At 39.9% G+C, this 26,310-nt stretch overlaps 1 protein-coding gene across 1 annotated transcript; it reads right to left on the bottom strand.

Moving 5' to 3' along the window:
• Positions 1-2,102: 2,102 nt before the first annotated feature.
• Positions 2,103-18,300, bottom strand: laynb (layilin b). The gene is made up of 7 exons (XM_080428029.1): positions 18,108-18,300; positions 14,819-15,131; positions 11,610-11,767; positions 8,392-8,436; positions 7,504-7,581; positions 6,794-6,908; positions 2,103-3,783 (listed from the first exon to the last, which is right to left on the bottom strand). Exons 1-7 carry the CDS (start codon positions 18,220-18,222, stop codon positions 3,420-3,422), a joined length of 1,188 nt encoding a protein of 395 aa, XP_080284155.1. The 5' UTR covers positions 18,223-18,300; the 3' UTR covers positions 2,103-3,419.
• Positions 18,301-26,310: the final 8,010 nt, after the last annotated feature.

Below are 26,310 nucleotides of genomic sequence, written 5' to 3'. Positions count from 1 at the left end.
ACTCTAGGTGTCATGGGGTTCATGACAATTTTATGACTGAACGTTTCTTGCACAGCATGATTTCACAATAGGCCCATTGCAGTAATCCCACTGTCAGAAGAGCTTTAAGTGGAGGGTTTACCCTAGTAGGACAGCTACATAACATCGCCATCTGTTGGTTGAACCGCAAAGTTGAAACCAACAGCTGAATTATGTTGTGGAAAATATTCAGGTCAAAACTCCAGTCAATCAATGTAATATTCATCCAGTATGTCCTTAATTGTATTTATTTTTCAGGAGGATAAGCCCCTTGAGATGCATCATCATCTCGTTTTCGAGTGGGGGGGTCATCAAGCACAACACACAAACCATGACAATACATTTGAAATAACACAGTAGGCTATATTATAGTTTACATTTTAAAATTTTCCCCGAAAGTGAGGCATTGATTATAAACATCTGTAACTGAGCGAGAAACACCAACACAATGTCTTGTAAAAAAAATGAATATTGGACCTAATAATCACCCACACTTTGGTGCAGCACATTGTTCTCTTCAGCTCTTAAGAAGACAGTCTAACACACTGGTTCTCAACCTCGGGCCCCTGGGACCCACCAGGGGTCCAAATGGACCCTTAAAGGAGTAGTTCACCCCCAAAAATGACTTATTTTCTATCAATTACACACCCCATGAAGCCTTGAATTCATGGAGATTGTTTTTGTTTCATGTCGCATTCCTGAAGCCAATAATTTGATGACCGGGTCATTGGTCAATAGGAGACTCAGTACTGTAGACTTTGCCCGGTCAACAAGTAATGTTTTGGGTGAACTACTCCTTTAACCCATTAAGACCTGAGGCCAACTCCACAAAAGGCTTCTCACTAGTTCACACTTTCAAGATTTTTCAAAAGATTTTCAAAAATAGCAGATGTACAAGCTCGCAGCATGGCACGAAGTGACGCGCTGTGAGCTAGCACATCTGCTATTTTTGAATAGTCAATGCAAAAAAAATAATCTAAAATGACACAGATGCTCTGTGTGTACAAATGGAACAATTTGTACAAATGGAACAATTTGTACGCTCTCAGAGTTAAATAAACACTTGAGGATTTAACAGTTTAAATTGGGGTTCCAGAGATAAAAAACCCAAACAGAATTAATCAAATGGGGGATCCGTGGCCTAATAATGCATATCATATCCTTTTTTGAATTAAAAGGTTTGACAATCAACTTGGTCTAACAAGCAGCAGAAATGTGTGGAGTGCTACTAGGCCAGTTCTCTGAAGGCTTCTCTGCTGCATGCTGTCACGCATAGACTTCCTGAATGTAAGAGTTCCAGATGTGCTTTTGGCATTTCCTGCCTCACATCCTCCAAGAACACACTCACTCTCTGCTGCCTCTCCTTAAACTGGGGCTCGGCCGTGCCTTTCCACGACACCCCCAGCCCCACTAGCTCACTCATGGATCTTCTCAAACAACCCCTGTGTCTGGAAGTTAAACATCCATGACGATTTCACGAATCTTTTTACAAGACAAGAAATATATAGTTGAAAACAATGTGTGTGTGGGGAGGGGGTGAGCCTCTCTCTCTCTTTCTCTCTCTCTCTCTCCGTCTGTCTGTCCGACGCGGTCAGGTGGTGTCGGGAGGGATCAGGCCCTGCAGCTTTGAGGTTTACTGGGGTCACCAGTGTTCTGTCATCAAAGTTTCCGTCCAGCCTGTCCTGTTCCCTGACATCAGCGTCCAAACAGGAAGGCTCACACAGAGGTGACACCATCCCCCTGGCTTTGGAAGGCTGCGAGGAACAGTCAAAACAAGCTCTGAAAAAGGAACGCGTTCACCCATGGCAAAAAGAAAGTCATAAACCACTTGTGCTTCTTCTGTCTCACAACACTGGGAGACATAATTATTTAAAAAAGGGCTGAGTTGTTGACTTGTTTGCTTGTGTTTACATGTCGGAGTAGCCAGTCCCTGGTCAAAGCTTACTGATTAAATGTGTAATTCACCACTGTTTGCGCTCCCAAACTCAATTAGCCTTGTTGCTTATTTAAGAACAAAACCCGTGTTGCTGTCTGTCCGGGGCACTCGGTTGCATCAGACAACAAAACTTGAATCCCAGCTTCAGTGGACTAATAAAGAAATACTTTATTGCTATACGTAAAGCATTAGTCAGACTGAATGTATGCACACTCCACATTGGCATTAGCTTGGAATTAACTGTACAGGACTAGTTTTATTTATTAGCAGGCGCCAGAGCCTTGACAATGACAAACACAATGACACAGGCCGCATCGCTTTTACAGCATTAGACATGCCGACAAAAACGTTTACAGTTAGGTGTGGACTCACTTTATCTCTATTTGCTACTACTATGTACTGACTGCTATTGTGTGTGTATATATTTGTATACATGTTTACTTTTCTTTTCCTATCATTACTGCAGTTTATCAATGTTATTACTACGCTGCTGCCATGTCCAAAAGAGACGAACACAAGTAATGTTTTACTCTTATGTACCTGTACACAAGAAGACATAACAATAAAGAACCTTGAACCTTGGATTCTCATGGGTAGAACATTTACCCTGCCCAGCACCCAAATAGTCCAGGGTAGAGTTTACTGGATTTAAAAGTATGGAACTCCTGCACTATACAACTGACCAGCAGGGTATAGAGGAGGAAAGCATTGGAGAACACAGAACTATTGTGTCCTGGGTCACATTAGTTGGCTGGTTAAGTGGGATGGGGGGGGGGGTCTGAGACTCACAGAAACTATCTAGGGATCGGCAGTGGGGCGATATGGACAAAATCAAAACAAATATATATATATTTTTTAACCAAATACCTCAGTATCGATATTGTGATGACAATATCGTGAAGATAATATCCAATGTAAGGTGTCCATAGCTGAATGATTAGAGGGCTCGCCTGGGAAAACCAAACGTCCGAGGTTGCCAGGTTTGATTCCAGGCTCTGCGTCGAGGTCTCCCTGAGCAAGACACTTAACCCTATAACTGCTCCTCCGTAGCGCCCACTGCTCCTGTCACTTAGGATGTGTATGCAAATACCACAACGGAGAGTGGACTATATTGTTTATTATTATTATTATTATTATATCTAAAATGTTGAAGGTATCTCACATGATCACGATATTGATGTAACTTCACTTCAATATCGTCTCTGTCGGGTGGAAAACTCATATGTCCAAAACTGTAACTTTTCAGGATTCAAATTCAAAAGGATCAAAAGTAGCAGATCGACAAGCTCGAAACGCGCCGCTTCGTGCCGCTTCGGGCCACGTTTCGAGCTTGTAGATCTGCTACTTTTGATGCTTTTGTGTGACGCTGTGAAATGATCAAACAGGGCGTTAATTTACAGAAATACACGAAAGGTTTCTGCCCGACAGCAACGACATATACTGTATTGCCCCGTATAAGCAGTTATCATCCGTAGATCTCGTTTTCCACCCAGCCGGCGTGACAGCTGCCGCGGCGCCGCTGCTGTCGACTCTGCTGCTGCCTGCAGGTCTCGTAGATGTCGTTGGTCACGAAGCCGCTCTCGCTCTCCGCGCCGGACACGTTCTCATAGTCGCCACACTGGGTGGTGGCGGTGTCAGTGGAGGAGGAAACGCAGAAGGTCATCCTCTTGATGTCTGCCGCCGACACGACGCCAGAGGCCAGGGCTCCGGTGTGCTGGAGCTTGGTGATGTCACTGAAAGCGTAAGGTCCTTGTACTGGGCCGGGCGGCGCGGTTGTTGACATCCAGGGTTCTGCGGCGGTGGGATAGCCGTCCGTCTCTGCCTTCCTCCTATAGATATGGACATGGAAGAAGTGAACATCACACGTTTCATTTCAAGATCATCACAATACTTCTTGGTTTGTAGCCTTCAGTAAAAAATTCAAATGTTCTCCAAATTAGTAATGAAGCCCAATGCTTTCAGCTACTGTAGTGTGTGTGTGTGTGTGTGTGTGTGTGTGTGTGTGTGTGTGTGTGTGTGTGTGTGTGTGTGTGTGTGTGTGTGTGTGTGTGTGTGTGTGTGTGTGTGTGTGTGTGTGTGTGTGTGTGCACATATAGGTCTGCCACAAATACCCCACTACATCTGTTTGCGAGCACCCCCCCCAGTTCGTTTCCAAGAACAAAATGCATACATTAGCATATATTATGGAGAACATTGTGGATGCCTGGAGCTACATTTATGGGCCGTGGTTACATAATAGCACATAGACGCTCACATGATGTTTTAAGACCGTTTGATGTAGGCCTATGGGATCAGTAGCTTGAGGCTCCCAACTTCACTGATGCATAAATAGATAACAAATATGTGCACACGGGCACGCACAGTGGTTGTTTTTTGTTTGTGTATTACTAGCAATGAGGGGATTTCTATTCAGTTATTATGGTCTTTTATCTCCAAGTAATCAAACTGTGTTTTTGTCAAAGATCACCTCATATTGGTTCTTATTACTTTTTTTGCAACAAACACATTTATCATCCTTAATACCCATTTAAAACCACCACCAACCACCGCCTGGAACACATCAATAAATATAATCTACTAGACAAAATGGAGACTATTTCTCTTCTGGAAATGGATGCCTGGCTTACATATTGCCAAAATGATCTTCTTTTGTCCGCCCCAAGACATTGGTAGGCAAGCATGCCAATCCACAATATACAGATAGGATAGGATAGGATAGGATAGGATAGGGCAGTGGTGTAAGTACTCAGATATTTTACTTAAGTAAAAGTAGCAATACTACAATATAAATACTTTGTTACAAGTAAAAGCCTCCGTTCAAAATGCTACTCGAGTAAAAGTACAAAAGTATTGGCATCACAATATAAGTACTAAAATGTTTGAAAATAGCAGATCTACAAGCTCACAAGTATTTCTACACTGTAGTATTGCTACTTTTACTTAAGTAAAATAGAGTACTTCTTCCACCACTGCCAAGAACTTTACTTGTACATCAAACTGCCGCACGCTAGGGAAACAGGTCATACAGTAGGCTCCTGAACTGTGGCCCACATGGCACAGGAAGCATTGGTCTCCACGGCTACTTACTTTGTAGGTACCGTTTTCCGTGGTGGAAAAAGTACTAAAAATGTTTTACTTAAGTAAAAGTATAAATACTGCAATGTAATATACTCTGTTACAAGTAAAAGTCTGGAATTCAAAATTTTCTTGAGTAAAAGAACAAAAATATTGGTATCAAAATGTACTTAAAAGTACCAAAAGTAGAGAGTACTCATTATGCAGAATGTCCCATGTCACAAAGTTTTCAAATGTATGAAAACGTTTTGAAAATAGCAGATCTACAAGCTCACAATGCATCACGATGCTACGCATTGTGAGCTGCTAGATCTGCTATTTTCAAATGGCCGAAATGTATATAGGGCTGAAGTGGTTTTGTAATAATAATAAAAATCTACAAAGTAACTAAAGTTTTCAAATAATTGTAGTGGAGTAAACTACAATATTTGCCTCTGAGATGTAGTGGAGTAGAAGTAAAAATACCGAAAATTGGAAATACTCCAGTAAAGTGAAAATACCTCAAAATTGTACTTAAGTACAGTACTCGAGTTCATGTACTTAGTTACTTTACACCACTGCAAGCAGGGATACATCGGGTACTGGTCTTTATAGTTTTCGGTATGACTTGGCCAAGCATTGAACCCATGACCAAGCTCCCAATCTCAAGGCGGACACTCTAACCACGAGGCCACTGAGCTGACCTACATACATACTGATTCAGAACACCATCATGCTATTTGGGGTGATGGTGTTTTTTCAGTGGTGTAAAGTAACTAAGTACATTTACTCAAGTACTGTACTTAAGTGAAATTTTGAGGTATTTTCTTTACTTTACTGGAGTATTTACAAATTTCAGTACTTTTACTTCTACTCCACTACAGTACATCTCAGGCAAATATTGTACTTTTACTCCTCTACAATTATTTGACAGCTTTAGTTACTAGTTACTTTGCAGATATACTGTTAATAAATTATGTATTATATATATTGATTATCTGATAATTGGCCCTCAATATACCATAACAGTAAGAAAGGCCCTGCACTACTGTGTTAAGTAGTAAAGGTACAGTGACTCTGCAAAGTCTAACTAAAACATATCATGCCCAAGTCCTGAACTCTCACCCAGTCCGCTCAGCTAACGTAATATCATACCTGGAGTAATTTAAAGACTCATTGCAAAATACTACTGAGACCACTACAGCTTGACCAATGTGATTGTGACATGGACTTGGAAAAGTCAAGGCTCTCAGATGGGTAAACTGTTCTACTAATAACGTTAATGAATGTACTTGGATTACACTGTGACGACATTCATCTCATGTATAAAGACCCTGAGGATCTTGTAAGATTCTCAGCAGACCTGCCGCGGTATAAGCTCTTGTATATTGGCTATGCATGGCTGACTATTTAAATAAACTAATATGTGATTATAACTCGTCGTTGTCTGTCGTAACTTTGATTAATAAGTTAACAATACATTATTACATTATTAAACATACATTAACCACTTTAGCCATATTTTATACCTAGGCTATTTGAAAATAGCCGATCTACAAGCTCACAACGCGTCGCGATGCGACGCGTTGTGAGCTTGTAGATCTGCTATTTTCAAACATTTTAGTACTTTTACTTTTGGTACTTTAAGTATATTTTGATGCCAATACTTTGGTACGTTCACTCAAGTAACATTTTGAACACAGGCCTTTTGCTTGTAATAGAGTATTTTTATATTGCGGTATTGCTACTTTTACTTAAGTAAAATGTCTGTTGTTTTTTTTGTACCTCTTAGCCACCCGTTTGTAGCAGAAGAACGCTGTGACAACCACCAGCAGCAGCAGGACAGGGATGGTGGCGTAGAGGACGTAGGACAGACGAATACTGTTGTCTGACAGGGACACTGCAGAGGAAAACACATTACTGGCCATTACTTCACTTAACCACTTGAACCCTAGCGTTTCCCTATTTTTGGGCATGTCATAATAGGTCATAAAATTCAGCAGAAATATAGGCAAAAATAGCCGATCTGCAAGCTCACAACGTGTCGCAACGTGACACGTGGTGAGCTTGTAGATGTGCTATTTTTGGCGAAGAGATTTGGTGCAGAGGGGAAATTAGAAGCAGACCAATTACAGAGCCCCGGGGGGGACCCCGGTCAACTAAAGTATATAGGGTTTTAAAGTGGATAAGCCTCATTTATACGTAGTCATACAACTGTGTTGCTCACCAAAAATAAACTGACTTTCAACTACTTTTCAGGTGAAAGTTCAACTGAAGTTCAGCAGAAGTTTTCAGTTGAAAGTTAGTTACTTTTGTCAGTTACTCTGACAGCCGGTTCGTTCGACAAAGTATAAATCAGCCTTCAGCCTTCTCTGGAAGATCTAGGGTTCACCATTCAGTCATTTTCTATCATCTTTTTCTGGGGAAACAAAGAGCATTAATCCTAAATAAATATCAAGCATCAAAAGGTGAAAGATGAGACGGTTTTCCTCTACCTGATGGCTCTAGTAGTCCTTTTTTTATCCTCTCATCACTTTCTGTGGTAGACGGTAAACGTGGCCTCAGTGACGGAACTGGGTCATGGAGAAATGAGATGAGCATCATCAGAATCACATTCATTTATACACAAATTAACCTTGTTGGAGCCTGACAATGACGGAGCAAACAAACACGGGAATAAAGAATGTGGGAGGACAAAAATAAACTGAAGACATGATTGAGCATAATTGTTGGTATTTAGCACAGTACCCTGTGGACCGCAAAAAATAGCATTTCGCGTATAGTGACAATTAAAACCTTCTGATTCTATTTCCTACGTCGATAAAGTCAACTACGATGGAGTTAGCTGAATAACATGTCAGTAAATAGTAAATCTTCTTTACTTTTTTTATTTGACACATTCTTGAATCTGGTACAAACTGAAATATCACTGCTGTCGTGTGGAAACCATTCCTCCTTTATTAGTATTTTTAAAATGTTTAAAAATAGTGAAAATAGCTGATCTACAAGCTTGCGATGATCTGCTATTTTCTACTTTTGTGCGGTGAAGTAGGCCATTCATTTACGAAAAAAAAACATAGAAATATGGAGATATGAGGTTTCTGCCTGACAGCAACGATTATGTGAGAGGTTATGTAACAGAGGACCTCTGTCTAGTTTGACCACTAGAGGGCTTCCTTCACATAGATCTAGTGGAACAACAAAGAGACATGGAGAAAAGCTGATGAAGAACTGTGATGCAATGGTTTCTTCTGACTTTTCCTTGGTCCAAGTACAACCAAATGACTGATCCTTCAGGCTACCTACAGTATGATTGTCTTTCTACTTTCTCAGATATATGATGCACAAATACATGAAACATTGTGTGTTGTACAGGACCCTACCTGGTTGTACCGTTTCCCCTGCCACTGTAAACACTGGCAGTCTTTCTGTAAAAATGCAAAGATATTAGTTACTGTAGCCTCATTCAGTAAACTAATCTTTCTTGATACATACAGGTAGGCAGCAGGTGGTAGAAGCAGTAGTGGAAGAAGTACTCTTTACCTAAGTAAAAGTAGCAATACCAAAATATAAAAATACTCTGTTACAAGTAAAAGGCTTGTGTTCAAAATGTTACTTGAGTAAAAGTACAAAAGTATTGGCATCAAAATATACTTGAAGTACCAAAAGTAAAAGTACTAATGTTTGAAAATAGCAGATCTACATAAGCTCACAACGCGTTGCGATGTGACGCGTTGTTGAGCTTGTAGATCGGCTATTTTCAAACAGACTATGTATAAAATAGGGCTGAAGTGGTTAATGTGTGTTTTATAATATAATAATGTATATCTGCAAACATTTCAACATTTTCAATTTCAAATAATTGTAGTGGAGTAAAAGTATAATATTTGCCTCTGAGATGTAGTGGAGTAGAAGTAAAAGTATTGAAAATGGGAAATACTCCAGTAAAGTAAAAATTCCTCAAAAGTATACTTAAGTACAGTACTTGAGTAAATGTACTTAGTTACTTTACACCACTGGGTAGAAGTATAGAGTTCTATTTAAGTAAAAGTAGCAATAGAGCACAATGTAGAAATACTCTGCTACAAGTAAAAGTTCTGCATAATTTTTTTGGGGTGAAAGTACTGGCATCTACATTATAAATAAATAAATATAAAAGTACTCATTATGCAGGATGGCCTATTTCTCATTCTCACAGACCTTGTGACTGAACATCACTGGACTCCAGTGCTCATTTAATTATTACGTCATTCTGAAATCTTCAAGAAGCATTCCCTGCAGATCCATGTTTATTGCTGTCGGGTGTAAACATTGCATGTCCACAACCGTTCCTTTATTATTATCATTTAAAAAAGATCTTAAAGCAGCACTATGCAACTTTTTTTTAACCCATTTAGAACGGGAACGCATCCGAGTCATTTTAGATTTCTTTGGCTATTCAAAAATAGCAGATCTACAAGCTCATAGCGCGGCACTCGTAGATCTGCTATATTTGGGGGGGAAATCGTGGATTTTTTTTGCAAATCTTTGAATATATATATTGTTTAAAGCAAACATTTGTAACTCAAATCTTTGCTTCTGGGGGATTCTACAACTGTCTTCTAAATCCTATGTTGCTATAATATCAGTGGTTCTCAAAAATTATATATATTTGGCCGTGGACCCCCCATCTCAAAATATTTTGTTCCAGGGACCACCAGAAGTTGTAACAGAGTTGAAAATGTTCGCTTTGAAAAATATATATATAATATATATATATATATATAAGATTTGCACACATTTCCATTTTTTTTTTCACAAAATAGCAGATCTACAAGCTCATAGTATATCTGCTATTTTTGAATAGCCATAGAAATCAAAAAATGACACAGATGCGTTCCCGGTCTTAAATAGTTAATGAACAAAATGTCATTTTGTCCAATCTGTATGGTAGAGTATGTTAACACAATATAACTTATACAATTGGGGTGGTTGTATTTTGTCTCCCTGCTCTTCTATTGAGACATTCAGATCGTGTCAAAGGTCGTGTCTCACCTATAGACACAGGATCTGACACAGATTTTGACCTGAAGGTCACGATTGAATTTATCCCCTGAGCAAGCATTAGCTCAATGGCTCAATTCGCTCAATTTCAGCACTTGCACAGGAAACCAGGGTTTATCCGGGGTAGAAGAGGAAAGTTACATAGTTACACAGTTAAAGGAGAATACCGGACAAATTAAGTGTTGTCTTTGATGTCTCGTTACTCACCGACCGACGTGAAAAGTGGCGTTCTTTTTTTCCATAGATTCCCGTGTCGTCATTTTTTAAACCCCCTCCGTTGTCAGAATGGGAGCGCGTGGGTTAGGGAGATTCGTCTATTATAACCGAGGCAAAGTTGTTTTTCTCTCTACTGCTAGTCATTGTGGAGTCTCATGATAGTCAAACATGCGTTGAAATTTCCTGCGAGGCCACCGTTAATGGCGAACGATTTAACACTGGATGCTTGTTTCTTTCCAGAACCTGGCAACTCGTGTTGCCAGGTTCTGGAAACAAGCCACTCGTTCGCCATTAACGGTGGCCTCGCAGGAAATTTCAACGCATGTTTGACTATCATGAGACTCCACAATGACTAGCAGTAGAGAGAAAAACAACTTTGCCTCGGTTATAATAGACGAATCTCCCTAACCCACGCGCTCCCATTCTGACAACGGAGGGGGTTTAAAAAATGACGACACGGGAATCTATGGAAAAAAAGAACGCCACTTTTCACGTCGGTCGTGAGTAACGAGACATCAAAGACAACACTTAATTTGTCCGGTATTCTCCTTTAAAACGGTGGAGGAAAAAAAGCAGATCTTCAAGCTCACAACACGTGGCATCGCAACGACAGGGTCCGCATGGCACTAAAATGTTTTCAGATTAGGGGTCCGCACTGCAGCCGGATCAATTTGAGGGTCCTTGACATGAGAACTGACTTCATGGAACCAAATGGACCGCGTAAATGTCCATGTGGTTCATTACGGACACTCCTCGTGGGCAGTGGTGTAAAGTAACTAAGTACATTTACTCAAGTACTGTACTCAAGTCAAAATTTTAGGTATTTTTACTTTACTGGAGTATTTCCAATTTTCAGTACTTTTACTTCTACTCCACTACATCTCAGAGGCAAACATTGTACTTTTACTCCACTACAATTATTTGAAAACTTTAGTTACTAGTTAATTTGCAGATTTTGATTATTATTACAAAACATACATTAAGCACTTCAGCCCTATATACATTTCGTCCGCTTGAAAATAGCCGATCTACAAGCTACTCGCGACGCATTGCGAGCTTGTAGATCTGCTATTTTCAAAATGATTGAAAACTTGTGAAATGGGACATTCTGCAGAACGAGTACTTTCTACTTTTGATACATTAAGTCCATTTTGATACCAATACCTTTTGTACTTTTACTCAAGTCAATTTTGAACTACAGACTTATACTTGTAGCAGAGTATTTCCACATCGCAGTATTGATACTTCTACTTAAGCCAAAAATGTGATTACTTTTTCCACCACTGCTCGTGAGGCCAGGAACAACAGCATGTGGACACGGCACGGTGGTCTAGTCACTCACCTTCTGGGTATTTGCACACATAGTTGTTCTTGGAGTTGCAGTTGTCGTCGTTCCAGTGGAACAGGAAGTGGCCCTCCTCGTCGGGCGGTGCAGAGGGCTGGTGGTACAGTACCGCACACATCTCTCGCCCGCAGGACGGCTCGTCCCAGTGCCAATTCCTGCAGGAAATTGGATTGAAAACGACAAGTCTTTGATGTTACTCTCAATGGGATCGTTTAGGCTTTTCACAGTGTTATGAAATCTGCCATGTTCTTATGACCACATGAACCCCAGTGCGGTAGTTCTCAAACCCTTTTCGTGCCAATTGATATGTATTTGGCCACGGAGACCCCCATAGGAAAATGTTTAGTGCCAGGGACCCCCCCCCCCCTCCCCCAGAAGAGCAGATTTATGTAAAACAAAATAGAAATTATTCAAAAGTTTCCAAACATTTTCGATATTTTTCAATTAAAAAAAAAGATCTACAAGCTCACAGAAGTGAGCTTGTAGATTTGAACAGCCAACGTATAAATGGATAAAGTGGTTAAAATGATTGTGATGCTGTATTAACACATTTCTTTACTGGGGACCCCCTGGAACCTCCCCAAGGACCCCATGGGCTCTGGACCTCACTTTGAGAACCATTGCCCTAGCGTGCTCATTCTGGGGGGGGGGGGGGGGGGGGGGGACGTTAAGGCAAAAATAGAGATCTACAAGCTCAACGCGTTGTGATCTTGTAGATTGGATATCTTTTTAGGTGTGGAGGGGAGAAATGGAGGGGACCAAGTACAGAGCTCTGCATGGGGGACCATGGTCAACTAAGTATAGTTGATTAATTGTCCAATAATGAAGAACTCATAATAGACATTCCACTCTGCAACACACTGTACACATTCCTTTACTGTATGCCCAAGTATTAATAAATAGTGGGTCAAACAAAGTGGGATGTATGACATTTTCAGCACATTTATGATGTGGCTGTCTGTATTCAAGTCTGCTTATTGTTTATTCAGATCCCCATTAGCTGCCAGACATGGAAAAAGCAACTCTTCCTGGGGTCGGCAACATGAAAGGCAAAACAAAAATAGAATATGCACTATCCATCCTAACATGATACATCAGTTAATTGTGATGGGTCTTATGCTAACAAGCACAAAGCATCATCCCCAAATGCACGACATCTGTCCCTCTACCCTCTCCCATCCACAACTCCCACAAAGCTTTCACTGAAATTATATGTATACACTGTGGGGAAAGCTTTCGCAGAAAATAGCAGATCGTCTATTTTCAGCAAAAGCCTTCCCCACAATAACAGAAAAACAGAAAAGACACATAGCATAGAGCGTTGGTTCTCAAAGTGGGCTTGTAGATCTGCTATTTTTGAAAAATCTTGAAAATGTGTGCATAGCCTTGAATAGATATATATTTTAAAGCGAACATTTTTAACTCAAATCTTTGCTTCACAACATTTTCAGATGGGGGTCCGCGGCCAAATGTATATCAATTTAGGGGTTGAAAACCACTGGCATAAAGCCCTGAGGAACTCCGGTCAACCATATGTGGTTGGTTTATCAAATCCAGTGTTAATAACACCCACTGTAATACCAACCACTACTCCATAGGTAGCCTACAATGTATCATGGATGTGGATTGTACAAATTTATGTAGGCCTATGTATGTCTGTCCGCTCAAAAGTAGACCAATCACAGCTCAACGTTGTTATGGGGCATGATGTCATGAAATAGATCCACTTCCAAGCATTAACAAACACAGCATGAGCAGTGATGTGCACAACCAGGAAATGTCTGGAGAAGTGAAAGTGATTGAAAGTGAAAGTGAGTGAAAGTGAATCAAAAAGTGCTACCCCCTACCCTCCTTCAAAACCGCCATAAAAGAGCACCTGTCTGTAATTTGTAACTGGACCTAGACAAGTCTTCTAGCTTCTCAAAATAAATTACCACCTACAGTTTTTCTGTAAAGATACTTTTACTGCTTCTAGTATTGATAATTTCTTGTATAGTATTGAATGTCTTTATATGTCTTGAATGATCAATTGAATACACAGGACCACAATGGAAACAAACCCTCAGGGCTTTTTGTGTTATCCTTTTAGCATTATTGTATAACTGTACTTTTTACAAACTGTTAATCAAGTATTCAATCAATCAATCAATCAATGAAGAGTGTGAAAGATAGATGTTGACAAATATGTGAGAAAAAAATGTGTTTGGTGAATCTTTTAGTTATACCAATATTTTCCTTGGGTCAGGGTTTAGATCACCATTTCCATTTGGCTTGTTTTGTGGGCTTCACTCACAAAATGACATGCATGGTTAGTATGGTTAGGTAAAGATTGGACGGAGAGACCATGCAATTATTAGACTCTTGTCTTGTCATTTCAACCACTTTATCCATTTATATGTTGGCTATTCCTACATAGCAGATGTACACGTTCAAGTTCACAGTGCTTCACTTCGTGCCACGCTGCGAGCTTGTACATCTGCTATTTTTAGCATTTTTTGAAAAATATCGGAAATGTTTGGAAGATTTTTATTTTTTTACACAAATCTTTTCTTCTGGGGGTCCCTGGACTCCCTGGTACAAAACATTTTCAGAGGGTGGTCCATGGCCAAATATTTATATCAATTTGGGGGTCCTTTGCATGAAAAAGTTTGAGAACTGCTGGTGTAAACAACCTGAACTTGGCCCTGCTCCCATCCAGCCAGCAGTGGTGGAAAAAGTACTCAAATGTAAAAGTAAAAGTATTAATACTGCAATGTAGAAGTACTCTGTTACAAGTAAAAGTCCAGAATAAAAAATGTACTTGAGTAAAAGTACAAAGGTATTGGCATCAAAATGTACTTAAAGTACCAAAAGTAAAAGTACTAAAATGTTTGAAAATAGCAGATCTACAAGCTCACAACGTTGTGAGCTTGTAGATCGGCTGTTTTCAAATAGCCTAGCTATAAAATAGGGCTAAAGTGGTTAATGTATGTTTCATAATGCAAAACAACTAGTAAATAAAGTTTTCAAATAATTGTAGTGGAGTAAAAGTACAATATTTGCCTCTGAGATGTAGCGGAGTAGAAGCAAAAGTATATAGACAATTGGAAATACTCCAGTAAAGTAAAAGTACTTGAGTAAATGTACTTAGTTACTTTTACACTTTACTTTACTGAAGGAGAGTACACACGGTGTAAAGGTATAATAAACTCAGTGTAAACAACAACCTGAACTTGGCCCTGCTCCCATCCAGCCAGTAGTACTGCGATGGACACGCCGGGGGGCTGCTGCTCCCAGACGCCCGGTGGCGCTGCGGGCTCCGCCGCAGGCCGATCCAGAAGTCTCCGTCCCCGGCCTGCAGCTGCTGTATGAACCTCTCGATCAGCCTCTGCTCGCTGTCCGTCTCGATGCTGAGCAGGTCCCCTCCGTCCTGCCTGCAGGCCTGCCGGGCATCCTCGAAGGTCAGCCTCCGCCTGCTGTCCTGGATGTAGGACACCTTGTAGCACGGACGCTCCGTCCCTCTGCGACAGATCCTCTGGCCTGGATGCATGGACGGACGGACGCACGTCCCACAGAGGGGGAGCAACAGTTTCAATCCAACTAATCCATTTAATCGATTATAGAAAAATTATCAATAATTTATGAAAATAATCTATTAATAATCGACCCCTATTTTGGGCATGTCGTTATAGACGAAAAGTTTCAAAAAAGTAAACAAAATAGTAAAAAATAGACAATCTACAGTAAAAGCTCATAACACGTCAATGCCTTGTGAGCTTGTGAGCTTGTACTGTAGATCTGCTACTTTCACTATTTTTGCATGAAACCATTGTGCAACAGGGTATAAATTAAAATAACAAGTGGTTAATCGCTTCATTGGTTATAAGGAATTAGAAACAAACATATTGCTTCTCAATTGTTCGATTAGGAAAGCAATCAGTAGAATAATCTGTAAGAAAATAATTGATAGTTGCAGCCCTCTAAACTCACATTAACACACAAGTGAAAGGATAGATTGTTGAATGCATTTTTATTTTGTTTCTCAAGACTGTTGAGGGACCCGAAATTGGGTGCAGGGGTAAATTAAGACTATGAATTAATATAAGAACATCTTCTGGGTGCTTCCTTTGCAAGCAAGCTAAAAAAACATTACTAATAATTACCTGTCTGAAACACTATCTTGGCTTGGATCTATCATTAGAACGGCTGTGTGATATTACATAATACCTCATGTATGTAATATTATGCACATGAAATACATGAAATGTATGTAATATATCACAGCCATTCTAAGGCTAGCTTGGTCGGACCCTATGTCTCTAGCTCAGGGGTCTTCAACAGGGTGTCCGGGACCCCTAGGGGGTCCACAGAGTTACTACAGGGGGGCCGCCAATTCTTTGTGTGATAGGAGATATATATATATATATATATATATATATATATATATATATATATATATATATATATATATAAATTACATTAACCACTTAGCACCCTAGCATCCCTATACTGAGGAGAACTTTAGCCAAAAATAGCAGATCTACAAGCTACAAGCTCACAACGCCTACAAGCTATTTGACATATTTTTGGCAAAGTAGTTTGGTGTGGAGGGAAAAAGGAGCAGACCAACTAGAGCCAAAGGTCAAGTTTACTAAGTGTTGAGGGTTAAATGTCTGAAATAAACAAAAACTATTAATTTACACAACACTGACAGTCGATGAAGCTATCTGTGAAATCTATGACAAAGTTTAATCTGCAGCACAATTTTATACAACATGTAGTGGGGGTCCCTGCTTCCTCTCTCAGCTATTGGGGTCCTTGGCCTGGAAAACGTTGAAGGCCCCTGGCCTGCTCTATAGCTTATGTCCCTATGTGCACCGCAGAGCATCTGGTTTAGCCTACACACAATGAAGGCGTCGTAAATAATGAAGCCATTAAATCAATGCTCTTGCTTCAGAAAACAAAACCCAGTGGTGGAAAAAGCATGTTTTTACTTAAGTAAAAGTATCAATACTGCAATGACATACTCTACACGTACAAAGTCTGGTAATCAAAATTCACTTGAGTAAAAGTACAAAGTATTGGTATAAAAATGTACTTAAATTAAAGTACCGAAAGTAGAAAGTACTCATCATGCAGAATGTCCCATTTCACAAGTTTTCAAATGAATACAAATCTTTTGAAAATAGCATATCTACAAGCTCACAATGTTGCATAGGATATGCATTGTAGATCTGCTATTTGTATTGTAAATATGCTAGGGCTGAAGTGGTTAACATAGGCCTATGTTTTGTAATAATAATACAAATCTACAAAATAACTAGTAGCCTATACAGTTTTCAAATAATTGAAGTGGAGTAAAAGTATAATTTTTGCCTCTGAGTGTAAAAGTACTGAAAATTGGAAATACTCCAGTAAGTAAAAATACCTCAAAAGTTTACTTATGTACAGTACTGGAGTAAATGTAGTTACTTTACACCTCTACAAAACCTTTGACCAGATTATTTCCCTAACCTATACGTTCAATGTGAGATCATGCTATTAGTTCGATTATTTTGAGCAAATGTTCAAAATCGAACTTGAAAGTCAGCCGAGACTTTGACGTTTCCCCACATCATGTGCTGTTTTGTTTTGTTTGTTGATCATCTTTAGAAAGGCAAAGGCCTAGACTAGCCTCGAGGCGATATCAATATATTTCACCATATAATAATGTCAACAGAACACATTGAAATTATAATACATTTAATTTAAAAAGAAAAATTAACTGATTAATTTTACAACACAACTTTATTGTGTGTGGAAAAAACGCTACACAATCCAGGCTAGCCCTGAAACATGACTGTCATATCATGACAGTCATGGATGAACTTCAACATAGTGTTTGCACTTTCTCCATTTACGACCTGTACATATACATGAACGTTCACATTTCCAATATAAAGTGCTGACCCCATGGCCACGGATATTTCAATTATGTATGGGCTCTCAGAACTACGTGCCTGTTCCGTATTGTTCAATAAAAAGTATCTTAATCCGATTGGTGGCCATTTTCTCCGTATTTTTGCCATTTGTACTTTAACTACGTAACCCTATCGGTTGGGAGGTGTATCGCACTCTGATACATTATAACTCTATGAGAAAATGGCCACCAATCGGATTAAAATGCTTTTTATTAAACACTATGGAAGATACGGGCACTTCTGAGAGCCCGTACATAATTTTAACATCCGTGGCCATGGGGTAAGCACTTTATATCTGAAATCAGAACCTTTATGCAGATGAAAGGGATAAAGTGCAAACACCAGGTTGAAGTTCATCCATGACACGGTCGTGACAGTCAGATGACCCGTCTTGTGATCCATGGCTACAACAAAATCCCCGTCTTTGAAACAATTGGTAACCTATATAAAAAAACAGCCTGATATTGATTTTCAACTAAAAAAACACGCTCATAGCTGTGTCACACTTTCCGTTAGTTTGTCGGCTACCGTTTCTCCGCCGTTCTAAGGATCTTACCGTTTATTTTAGACGCGGATGATCCAGGGTGTAAGAAGACGGCGATAACGGTGCCGAAGAGTTTCATTAGATCCATTTCTACATTGTTGTGTTCGTTGCGGTCAATAATATACATCCAAATATGCACTCATTATTCATGTAAACTGGTGTTTTCCAGGCTCTCTGTGGCAGTTATTGTGGATCAGAGAGAGACTGGCTTCAGCAGGGAGCAGTTTAGGATCGGCTGTCCAATCACGGCGAGGTGGACTGGTTGAGGTATGCATAGGCTGCTGGTCGCTGTCGGCTCGAAAGCCCGTATGTCACTGTTACTTTTCAGGGAATGAAAAAAAAGTACCCGTGTTCCAATCAGTGGTGTAAAAAGTAATCCATTTTTTTACTCAAGTAAAAGTATCAACAGTGGTAGTAAAAGTACTTTTTTTTTTTTTAAACTTAAGTAAAAGTAATTACTGCAATGTAGAAATACTCTTACAAGTGAAGGTCTGGAATCCAACATTTACTTTAAGATTTGGCATCAAAATGTATGTAAAGTACCAAAAGTAAAAGTACTCAGTATGGAGAATGTCCCATCTCACACGTTTTCAAATGTATAAAATGTATTTAAAAAATCATTTGAAAATAGCAGATCTAAAAAATCACAACATGCATATCGGCTATTTTCAAATTGCCTGAGATGTAGTGGAGTGGTGAAAATTTACTCCAGTAAAGTGAACAAAAAAGAAAAAAAAGAACCTGTGTTTCCAATGGAATGAATGGATCCAATGTAGTTATTATTATTTAGTCACAAGCTCTTTGTTGTCAACTAAATAGCCTCTTTGCATTGGTTCGGTAGGCCTATTCATAAAACCTGCACAGACACACTTATTAAACACTGTTGACTTTCACTTAAAATATCATACTAGCTTGTAGATCAGCTACTTTTGCAACTTTTGTGTGACACTCCTATATGACAAAGTATAGGGCATTCATTTAATGACATAAAAAGTTGAAATATGGAGATAGGAGGTTTCTGCCTGACAGTATTATGGCTTCTGGTGGGTGGGTGTGCTCACAACAGAGATATATAACTTATAACCTTATATAGTTATGGCTAAGAGATAATGCATTTGACATGAGCCTACTACTGTATATATCTTATCTCTCCTGTTCTCCCCCATAAGGTTTACATCCCTTCTTCATTGTCCTCCCTACACACAATTATACCAAACATGACATTTCCCTTTAAGCAGTGGAATTTTAATGGCATGAATGGAGTCCTCTGTGGTGACATGAATAGTGTGCAAAAATATAGACAGATCTCTCTTTCGGTCTGTCTGTCTGTCTGTCTGTCTGTCTGTCTGTCTGTCTGTCTGTCTGTCTGTCTGTCTGTCTGTCTGTCTGTCTGTCTGTCTGTCTGTCTGTCTGACTCTCTCTCTCTCTCTCTCTCTCTCTCTCTCTCTCTCTCTCTCTCTCTCACACGCGCGCACGCACGCACGCACGCACGCACGCACGCACGCACGCACACACGCACACACACACACACACACACACACACACACACACACACACACACACACACACACACACACACACACACACACACACACAGACTGAGAGTGTTGTCTGGGGAGGAAAACAGAAAACTATGAAGCAACAGAATATTTCATCAGGCAGACTGAACTTCAAACAGAGTGTTGTGGGCCTGGCTCCATATTTTTTCCCCTCATTGTCCTCCTCCATAGCACAATATCTGCTGGTCTGCTGTGCAGAAGTGGAAAGTAACTAAGTACATTTACTTAACCACTTAAACCCCATATGGTTGACCGGAGTCCCTTAGGGCTCTAGAGTATTTTCTGTTTTTTTTATTTTATTTTATGCTATTTTCTGTGAAAGCTTTCCAAAAACGGATGCTGGGGTTTAAGTGGTTAGGGTTAGGTACAACCCTTTGAGGTATAGACTACATTTACTTTTAGACCTCAGATAAAAAATGTTTTTACTCCACTACAGTTATTTGCCTACTTCAGCTATTCGAACACAAAGCTACATGTTGTGAGCTTGTAGATCAGATATTTTATTGGGGAAAAAAATACACATTTTGAAATATCTTCAAACAATGTGTTTATGAGTATACTTTCACTTTTGGTACTTTAAGTACATTTTGATGCCAGTACTTTTGCACTATTACTCAAGTAAAACTTAGAATACAGGACTTAAGAGACCACTTTTACGGGACACAATTTCTACCTTGTGGTATTGCTGCTTTTACTTAAGTAAAGTGAATACTTCTTCCACTGTGATTCAGTTCAAGTTTATTGGTCACATGACTGCTTGTGGCTGATGTGAGCTGTGTGGAAAACTCTAGTGGTGTCTTTAAAACCCTGCTGTTCCAGTAAAAGGCTGTCCCACCATGGGACATGCTCCAACAATGGACCCATGGGTCCATTCACTTTCCTATTTTTATTTATGTTTTCCATACATCTTTCTTTCTTTTTCCTTTATTTATTCAGGGAAGCCCATGGAGAGCAAGCTCTCTTTTTCAAGGACACCCTGATCACAGCATACACAACACAATATAGTGAAAAACAATAACAAACATTTGAACCATATTAAAACGTCACAGATGCAAATACGTATAGGGTTACATGAAACAGGTGCAGTCACTATGTGTCCTCAAGAAGCACCCTATAAATGGTTATATCGAGACCAACCGAACCAGTTTCAGAGAGTCCTGAAGTTTGTTCCATTTGTGTGGAGCATAATAAATATAAATGTATTATTATTATATTATTATTATTATATATTACATACTATTGAATTATTTTTACTTTTCTTTTCTTTTTAATTTTCACCTATAATGACTTGCCTAAAATAGGGACTCCAGGTTGAAAGTTGTTCTAATAAACACTCTTGGATTTGACAGGTTGAATGTTTTTTTAGGCTTCTACTTTGCCCGTAATCCTGCCTGTTTTAGATGATCTGTTTATAACTGTGACACATTTGAGGACAAATCTGAGGACAATCAGATATTTATGGTCACTATTGTCAGATCTGAGGATGCACACGCACGCACGCACGCACACACACACACACACACACACACACACACACACACACACACACACACACACACACACACACACACACACACGTGCCCGGGGTGTACATGCATAGAGTGTCTGTTGCATAGGAACAGGAAGAGGAACAGGGGAGCTCTTTTTTCAATGCCATATTTCCTGTTCGTCCCTTTGGCTCTGTTTCCAGGCATTGCCAATGTCTCTGTCTCTCTCTCTCTCTCTCTCTCTCTCTCTCTCTCTCTCTCTCTCTCTCTCTCTCTCTCTCTCTCTCTCTCTCTCCAGAGAACTAAAACAATCCCATTCAGTCGCTGGTTGTGAAAGTCATTGCAGTGTGCCTCATGTTACGCAAACACAGATGATTTCCATCTGTACAGTAGCATTCAGAAACACGGCTGACTACTATTACACATCTCTGTGGGCATTTGAGCAGTATGGATTCAGATCAGTTCCTCACACACATCCAGGTGTATAAGTGGACCTCTGTCCAAGTCCGTTTATCAGCTGATTCAGCTCCAAGTCCGTCTATGAGCTTGTAGATCTGCTATTTTCACTAGTTTGGGTCCCCGGACAAACTAATGCATTTTTTCGGTCTTGAGCTAAAAGGTTTGGGAACCACTGTATCAGACCATGTCGTTTTCTGAAGCACGTATTATTTGATCCTGGGAGCCACAATTGCACACTCTGTCTGTCTGTCTGTCTGTCTGTCTGTCTGTCTGTCTATCTCTCCATCTATCTACTGTACATGTAAACACACACAGTAGTCAGCCAAAACCTGACCACAGCCCACGTAGTGTAGGCGTGCTGTGCAGTCTGGTTATCAACACCACCCATCAACAGCTGTGTGACCTCGAAGGCACTGTGTCACCAATACATGTTTCTATGTGCAGAAAGGAAGTGGCAGAGGCCACACAAGCCAGCCAGTGTCTGCATGTGTAGCTCTGTTGTCTGTCTGTTTGTCTGTCTGTCTGTCTGTCTGTCTGTCTGTCTGTCTGTCTGTCTGTCTGTCTGTCTGTCTGTCTGTCTGTCTGTCTGTCTGTCTGTCTGTCTGTCTGTCTGTCTGTCTGTCTGTCTGTCTGTCTGTCTGTCTGTCTGTCTGTCTGTCTGTCTGTCTGTCTGTCTATCTGTCTGGTGGGTGAGCGGTTCAATTCAAGGCTATAGTGTTCACCCCTCCCTCCCTATCTAACTATCCCCGTCTAATTCTCATGTCTGGTTATTGGCGACACGAGTATCTGTGTCATGAGAGCTGTCTGTGCCTTAATGTAAGGCTGAGACTGTCAGATGCTTGTCACGCAATGTCACTCACTGTGACGGTTCCACCATTCCAAAGTTAAGTTACTTAAATAGAGGCCTTGCACGTAACGTTTGTGTAGAGAAAGGGTCTTCAACAGGGGGTCAGGGACCCCTTGGGGGTCCTCACAGCTACTACAGGGGGGCCGCCAAATCTTTGTGTTATAGTAACTTTTTATTAGAATTGTTTTACATTAACCACTTGAACCCTGGCATCACTATTCTGGGGGGAACGTTGCACTGCGACACGTCGTGAGCTTGTAGATCGGCTATTTTTGGTTGAAAATATACACATTAATGTATTAATAGGAAATATACTGCCTAAACATAACGAACAAAAAACATGAATTTAAACTGATGATAGTGCTACTGCTGTCAAACAAGTCTATGAAGCTACGTATCATACTCATGTATCTAGGAACATGAGTATGATATTACTCATGTTCCTAATCTTCCCACATAATAAATGGGTATTCTAAGCATTCAGTGAAGGGTTTAAGGGTTGCGAGTGATGACTCAGTTGAAGTATTCTTCTGTATAAGCAAGAGCACATGATGACACTAGCCAGTATCACACAACAAGTTCTCAAGTTTATTAAACACATGGAGAACATACATACTGTTACCGTATAGTATAGGTCACATATTACGTGACCAGGAGATGTTTCAGTCATAACAGATACAGAAAGGCTCATAGATCTAGCCCTAAATGTATACTTGTCCAGTAGACACGCTGGAGAACACATGCTGTGTTTTCTAAAGAGGGAGAGTGGTTCGTCCTCATCCCTTTGTACTTTATTTGATTTTATTTGATTAAGATAGTAAGTAGGAAAGCTGAGAGGGAAAGCATAGATGGAGCAAAGTATAACCCAGTTTAAAAAATGTCTTTAAAGGTAAAGTTTATTATTCTTATTATTTCCATGGCCATCTCTGTACTTTTGTCGACTTTCTACTTCATTTTCTTCTTCTGTCTAAATTGAACTGATGGCTTTGAACTTTTCAAAGCATTAAAGACAATCAGAGACAGTGAGAAGAATTGTCACATTGCTAATATCCACCGGTCATTATAATTGATCTAATCTTAAAAACTCGGGCTCAGACAGATTTTTCCAGGGCCAGTTCATTAGGCACGTTCTGTATCTGCCACTGTTTGATAACTGGTTTAACAAGGTTTGAATACCTGTCTGACAGTGTCTTCATTAGTGTTAATGTAATCTCTCAAGAACAGATTCTGCTCAGATAGTCAAAAACAGCAGAGGGCGCTGTTTTTCCTTTTCATTTGGCGATGGGTTCCCAGATTGGTGTTAATGTAAAAGGGCATTCGGGAAGCCCAGCTCTTATCCTATTACACTAAGATAAAATCAGGTCATTCATTGGCATGAAAGAATTTTTTTAAACTCGGCAGTGGTGTTTCTGGGTGTACTGGCACCCTAGGCCAGTGGTTCTCAAAGTGCGGTCTGGGGACCCCCAGGGCCCGGCCAGGGGTCCTTGAGGGGGTTCCAGGGGGTCCCCAGCAAAACGGCTTAATAGCATCAAAATCTGTTTAAAATCCACTTTCAATTTATTTTATACATCAGCAATTCAGCATACAACAATGGACAGCAGGCATTATTCCTTGATGAGAGTGCCTGTTAGTCAGTCATAATTACATCATTACATCACATAAATTAAATTCGAGAGACTTGAATTTGATTTGAGTGACAATGATAATGTAGTAGTCGAGTAAAAGAATAATTATCTTATTGTAAACTGAAGTAAAAGTGAAAGTTGTGAGAATTGTGTGAGTATTGTAACAAAGCTGTACTTTTTGTAACAAAGTACTTTTACACCTCCTTGGTGGGGGGGGCGGGTTCCAGGGGGTCCCCAGCTAAATGTGTTAATACAGCATAAGCTATTTTTGAAATACCAATTTCAAATTTAGATTTTTTAAAAACACAAATCTTCTCATCTGGGGGTCCCTGGCACAAAACCTTTTCAAATGGGGGTCCGCTACCAAATACACATCAATTTGGGGGTCCGTGACAATGTTTAAGACCCAGTGGTGTATAAATTCCAGTGGTGGAATTGCAAGTTACAAAAGAGTATAAGAATAGGCTCCATGAATGTGGGGCTAAAACGTGCCGTGGTCCGTGTGAAGATTTGCCGCGGACATGGACAAGTCTTGCTACGGACACCACGTTTGTGTTAGTTTGGAGGTTGCTTTCCAGAGCTCTGGCCGGGCCCTGCAGAGTTTTTTTACAGACCTTTTACACTCTATGGTACGGACACATTGACTGTGTGACTAGACTTTTTTATTTTATTTTATATGAATGCACCATTTTAAATGTAGTCGTCAAAGTTTTGGAAAAACGCTTTGATTTTATGCTTTGTGTACAAAATAGTTGATCTACAAGTTCACAACACGTCACACAATGAGCTGTGAGCTTGTGAGATTGATTGATTGAATAATTTCTGCATGTAACCTCATATGAGGTGATAAGGAAGTTCAGCCACTGACTGAACTCAGTGCCCTTGTTAGTTCCTGAAACTTTAAGTGAACTGTATGTGATATGTATTCTGTCATTATGACTTGGCAAAAAGCAACGGGCGACACTATAAATACTGCAGCCTCAATGTATTCGGGGCTCTTTGCTAATTTTTGGCGATTGGCTTAAAGGGATATTTCACTTTCAAAAAAACTTTTGGTCATTTTATCGTCTACTCAGGCCTTTGTGAACCCCCCAGACAGTTTTTAAGTTGCTCGATTCAGTATTTAGATATTTGAAATTCATTTTATCAGACACGCCCCCTTCCTATACAAACCCATTGTAACTTCAAACTCTATTTTAACCATGTTAAATTCATCGAAAACACCCGTCCTTGGTTCTGGTGACTCACCATGCCCTCCTAATGCGTGAGGGGGGCGTGTTTTTCCGATTTTTTTTTAAAATTTAAAATTTTAAAAATTTTTTATTTTATTTCTTTATTGTATTTAATTTTTTTAATTTTCCAAAAAATATATAAAAAATAAATAAAAAATTAAATGAAAAAACACGGCCCCCTCACGTATTAGGGGGGCGGTATGAGTCACCAGAACCAAGGACGGGTGTTTTTGATGAATCTAACATGGTTAAAATGGAGTTTGAAGTTACAATGGGTTTGTATAGGAAGGGGGCGTGTCTGATAAAATGAATATCAAATATCTAAATACTGAATCGAGTAACTTAAAAACTGTCTGGGGGGTTCACAAAAGCCTGAGTAGACGATAAAATGACCAAAAGTTTTTTTGAAAGTGAAATATCCCTTTAACTTTTTGACAAACTTTCTGAACTTGAAGTTCTGTCTGTCTCTACTCAGTATTTGACTTTACCTTTCTTTGAGACGTGAGTCTCTATCTTTGCTTGTAACCTAATTTCTTAATAAATACCTCTTTCAGCTTAAGGATAAAAACAAGTGAGAGCACACAACACATTGGTTTAAAATTGACCTCCCAATCCACTATTAGTCTAGCAACCTATTAGTGGGTACCTGCCCGGAGGCGGCGTGGGCTAAGTGTAATAGTAAGGGTACTTGCCCCGCACTCACAACAGTGACGTTCGGACAAATCCGGCTCAAATAGAATACTGCCAGACTGAGAAGTCAAGTGAAAATCCTCAGTCTGGATTCCAGGCTAGCCATTTTGGGCAAGAGGTTAGAAAGAAAAAAGGTCATTGATCTCAAGTGTCAACATGGGACAATAAAGGTCAAATAAAGAACAAATAGCTTAATTTAACACGTACACACCGTCTTGTTTAGGGTGCTTCCTCTTTCACTTCTCTCTGCTATTGTCACATGTACGTCAGCTGAGCTGTGGTCAATTCAACCTTCATTTCCCACGCAGTAACACAC

This window comes from Gymnoscopelus braueri, assembly GCF_963280865.1.
Source record: "Gymnoscopelus braueri genome assembly, chromosome: 5".
Lineage (NCBI taxonomy): Eukaryota > Metazoa > Chordata > Actinopteri > Myctophiformes > Myctophidae > Gymnoscopelus > Gymnoscopelus braueri.
The sequence above is the reverse complement of the archived record's forward strand: the minus strand, read 5'-3'. Positions and strand labels throughout refer to the sequence as shown.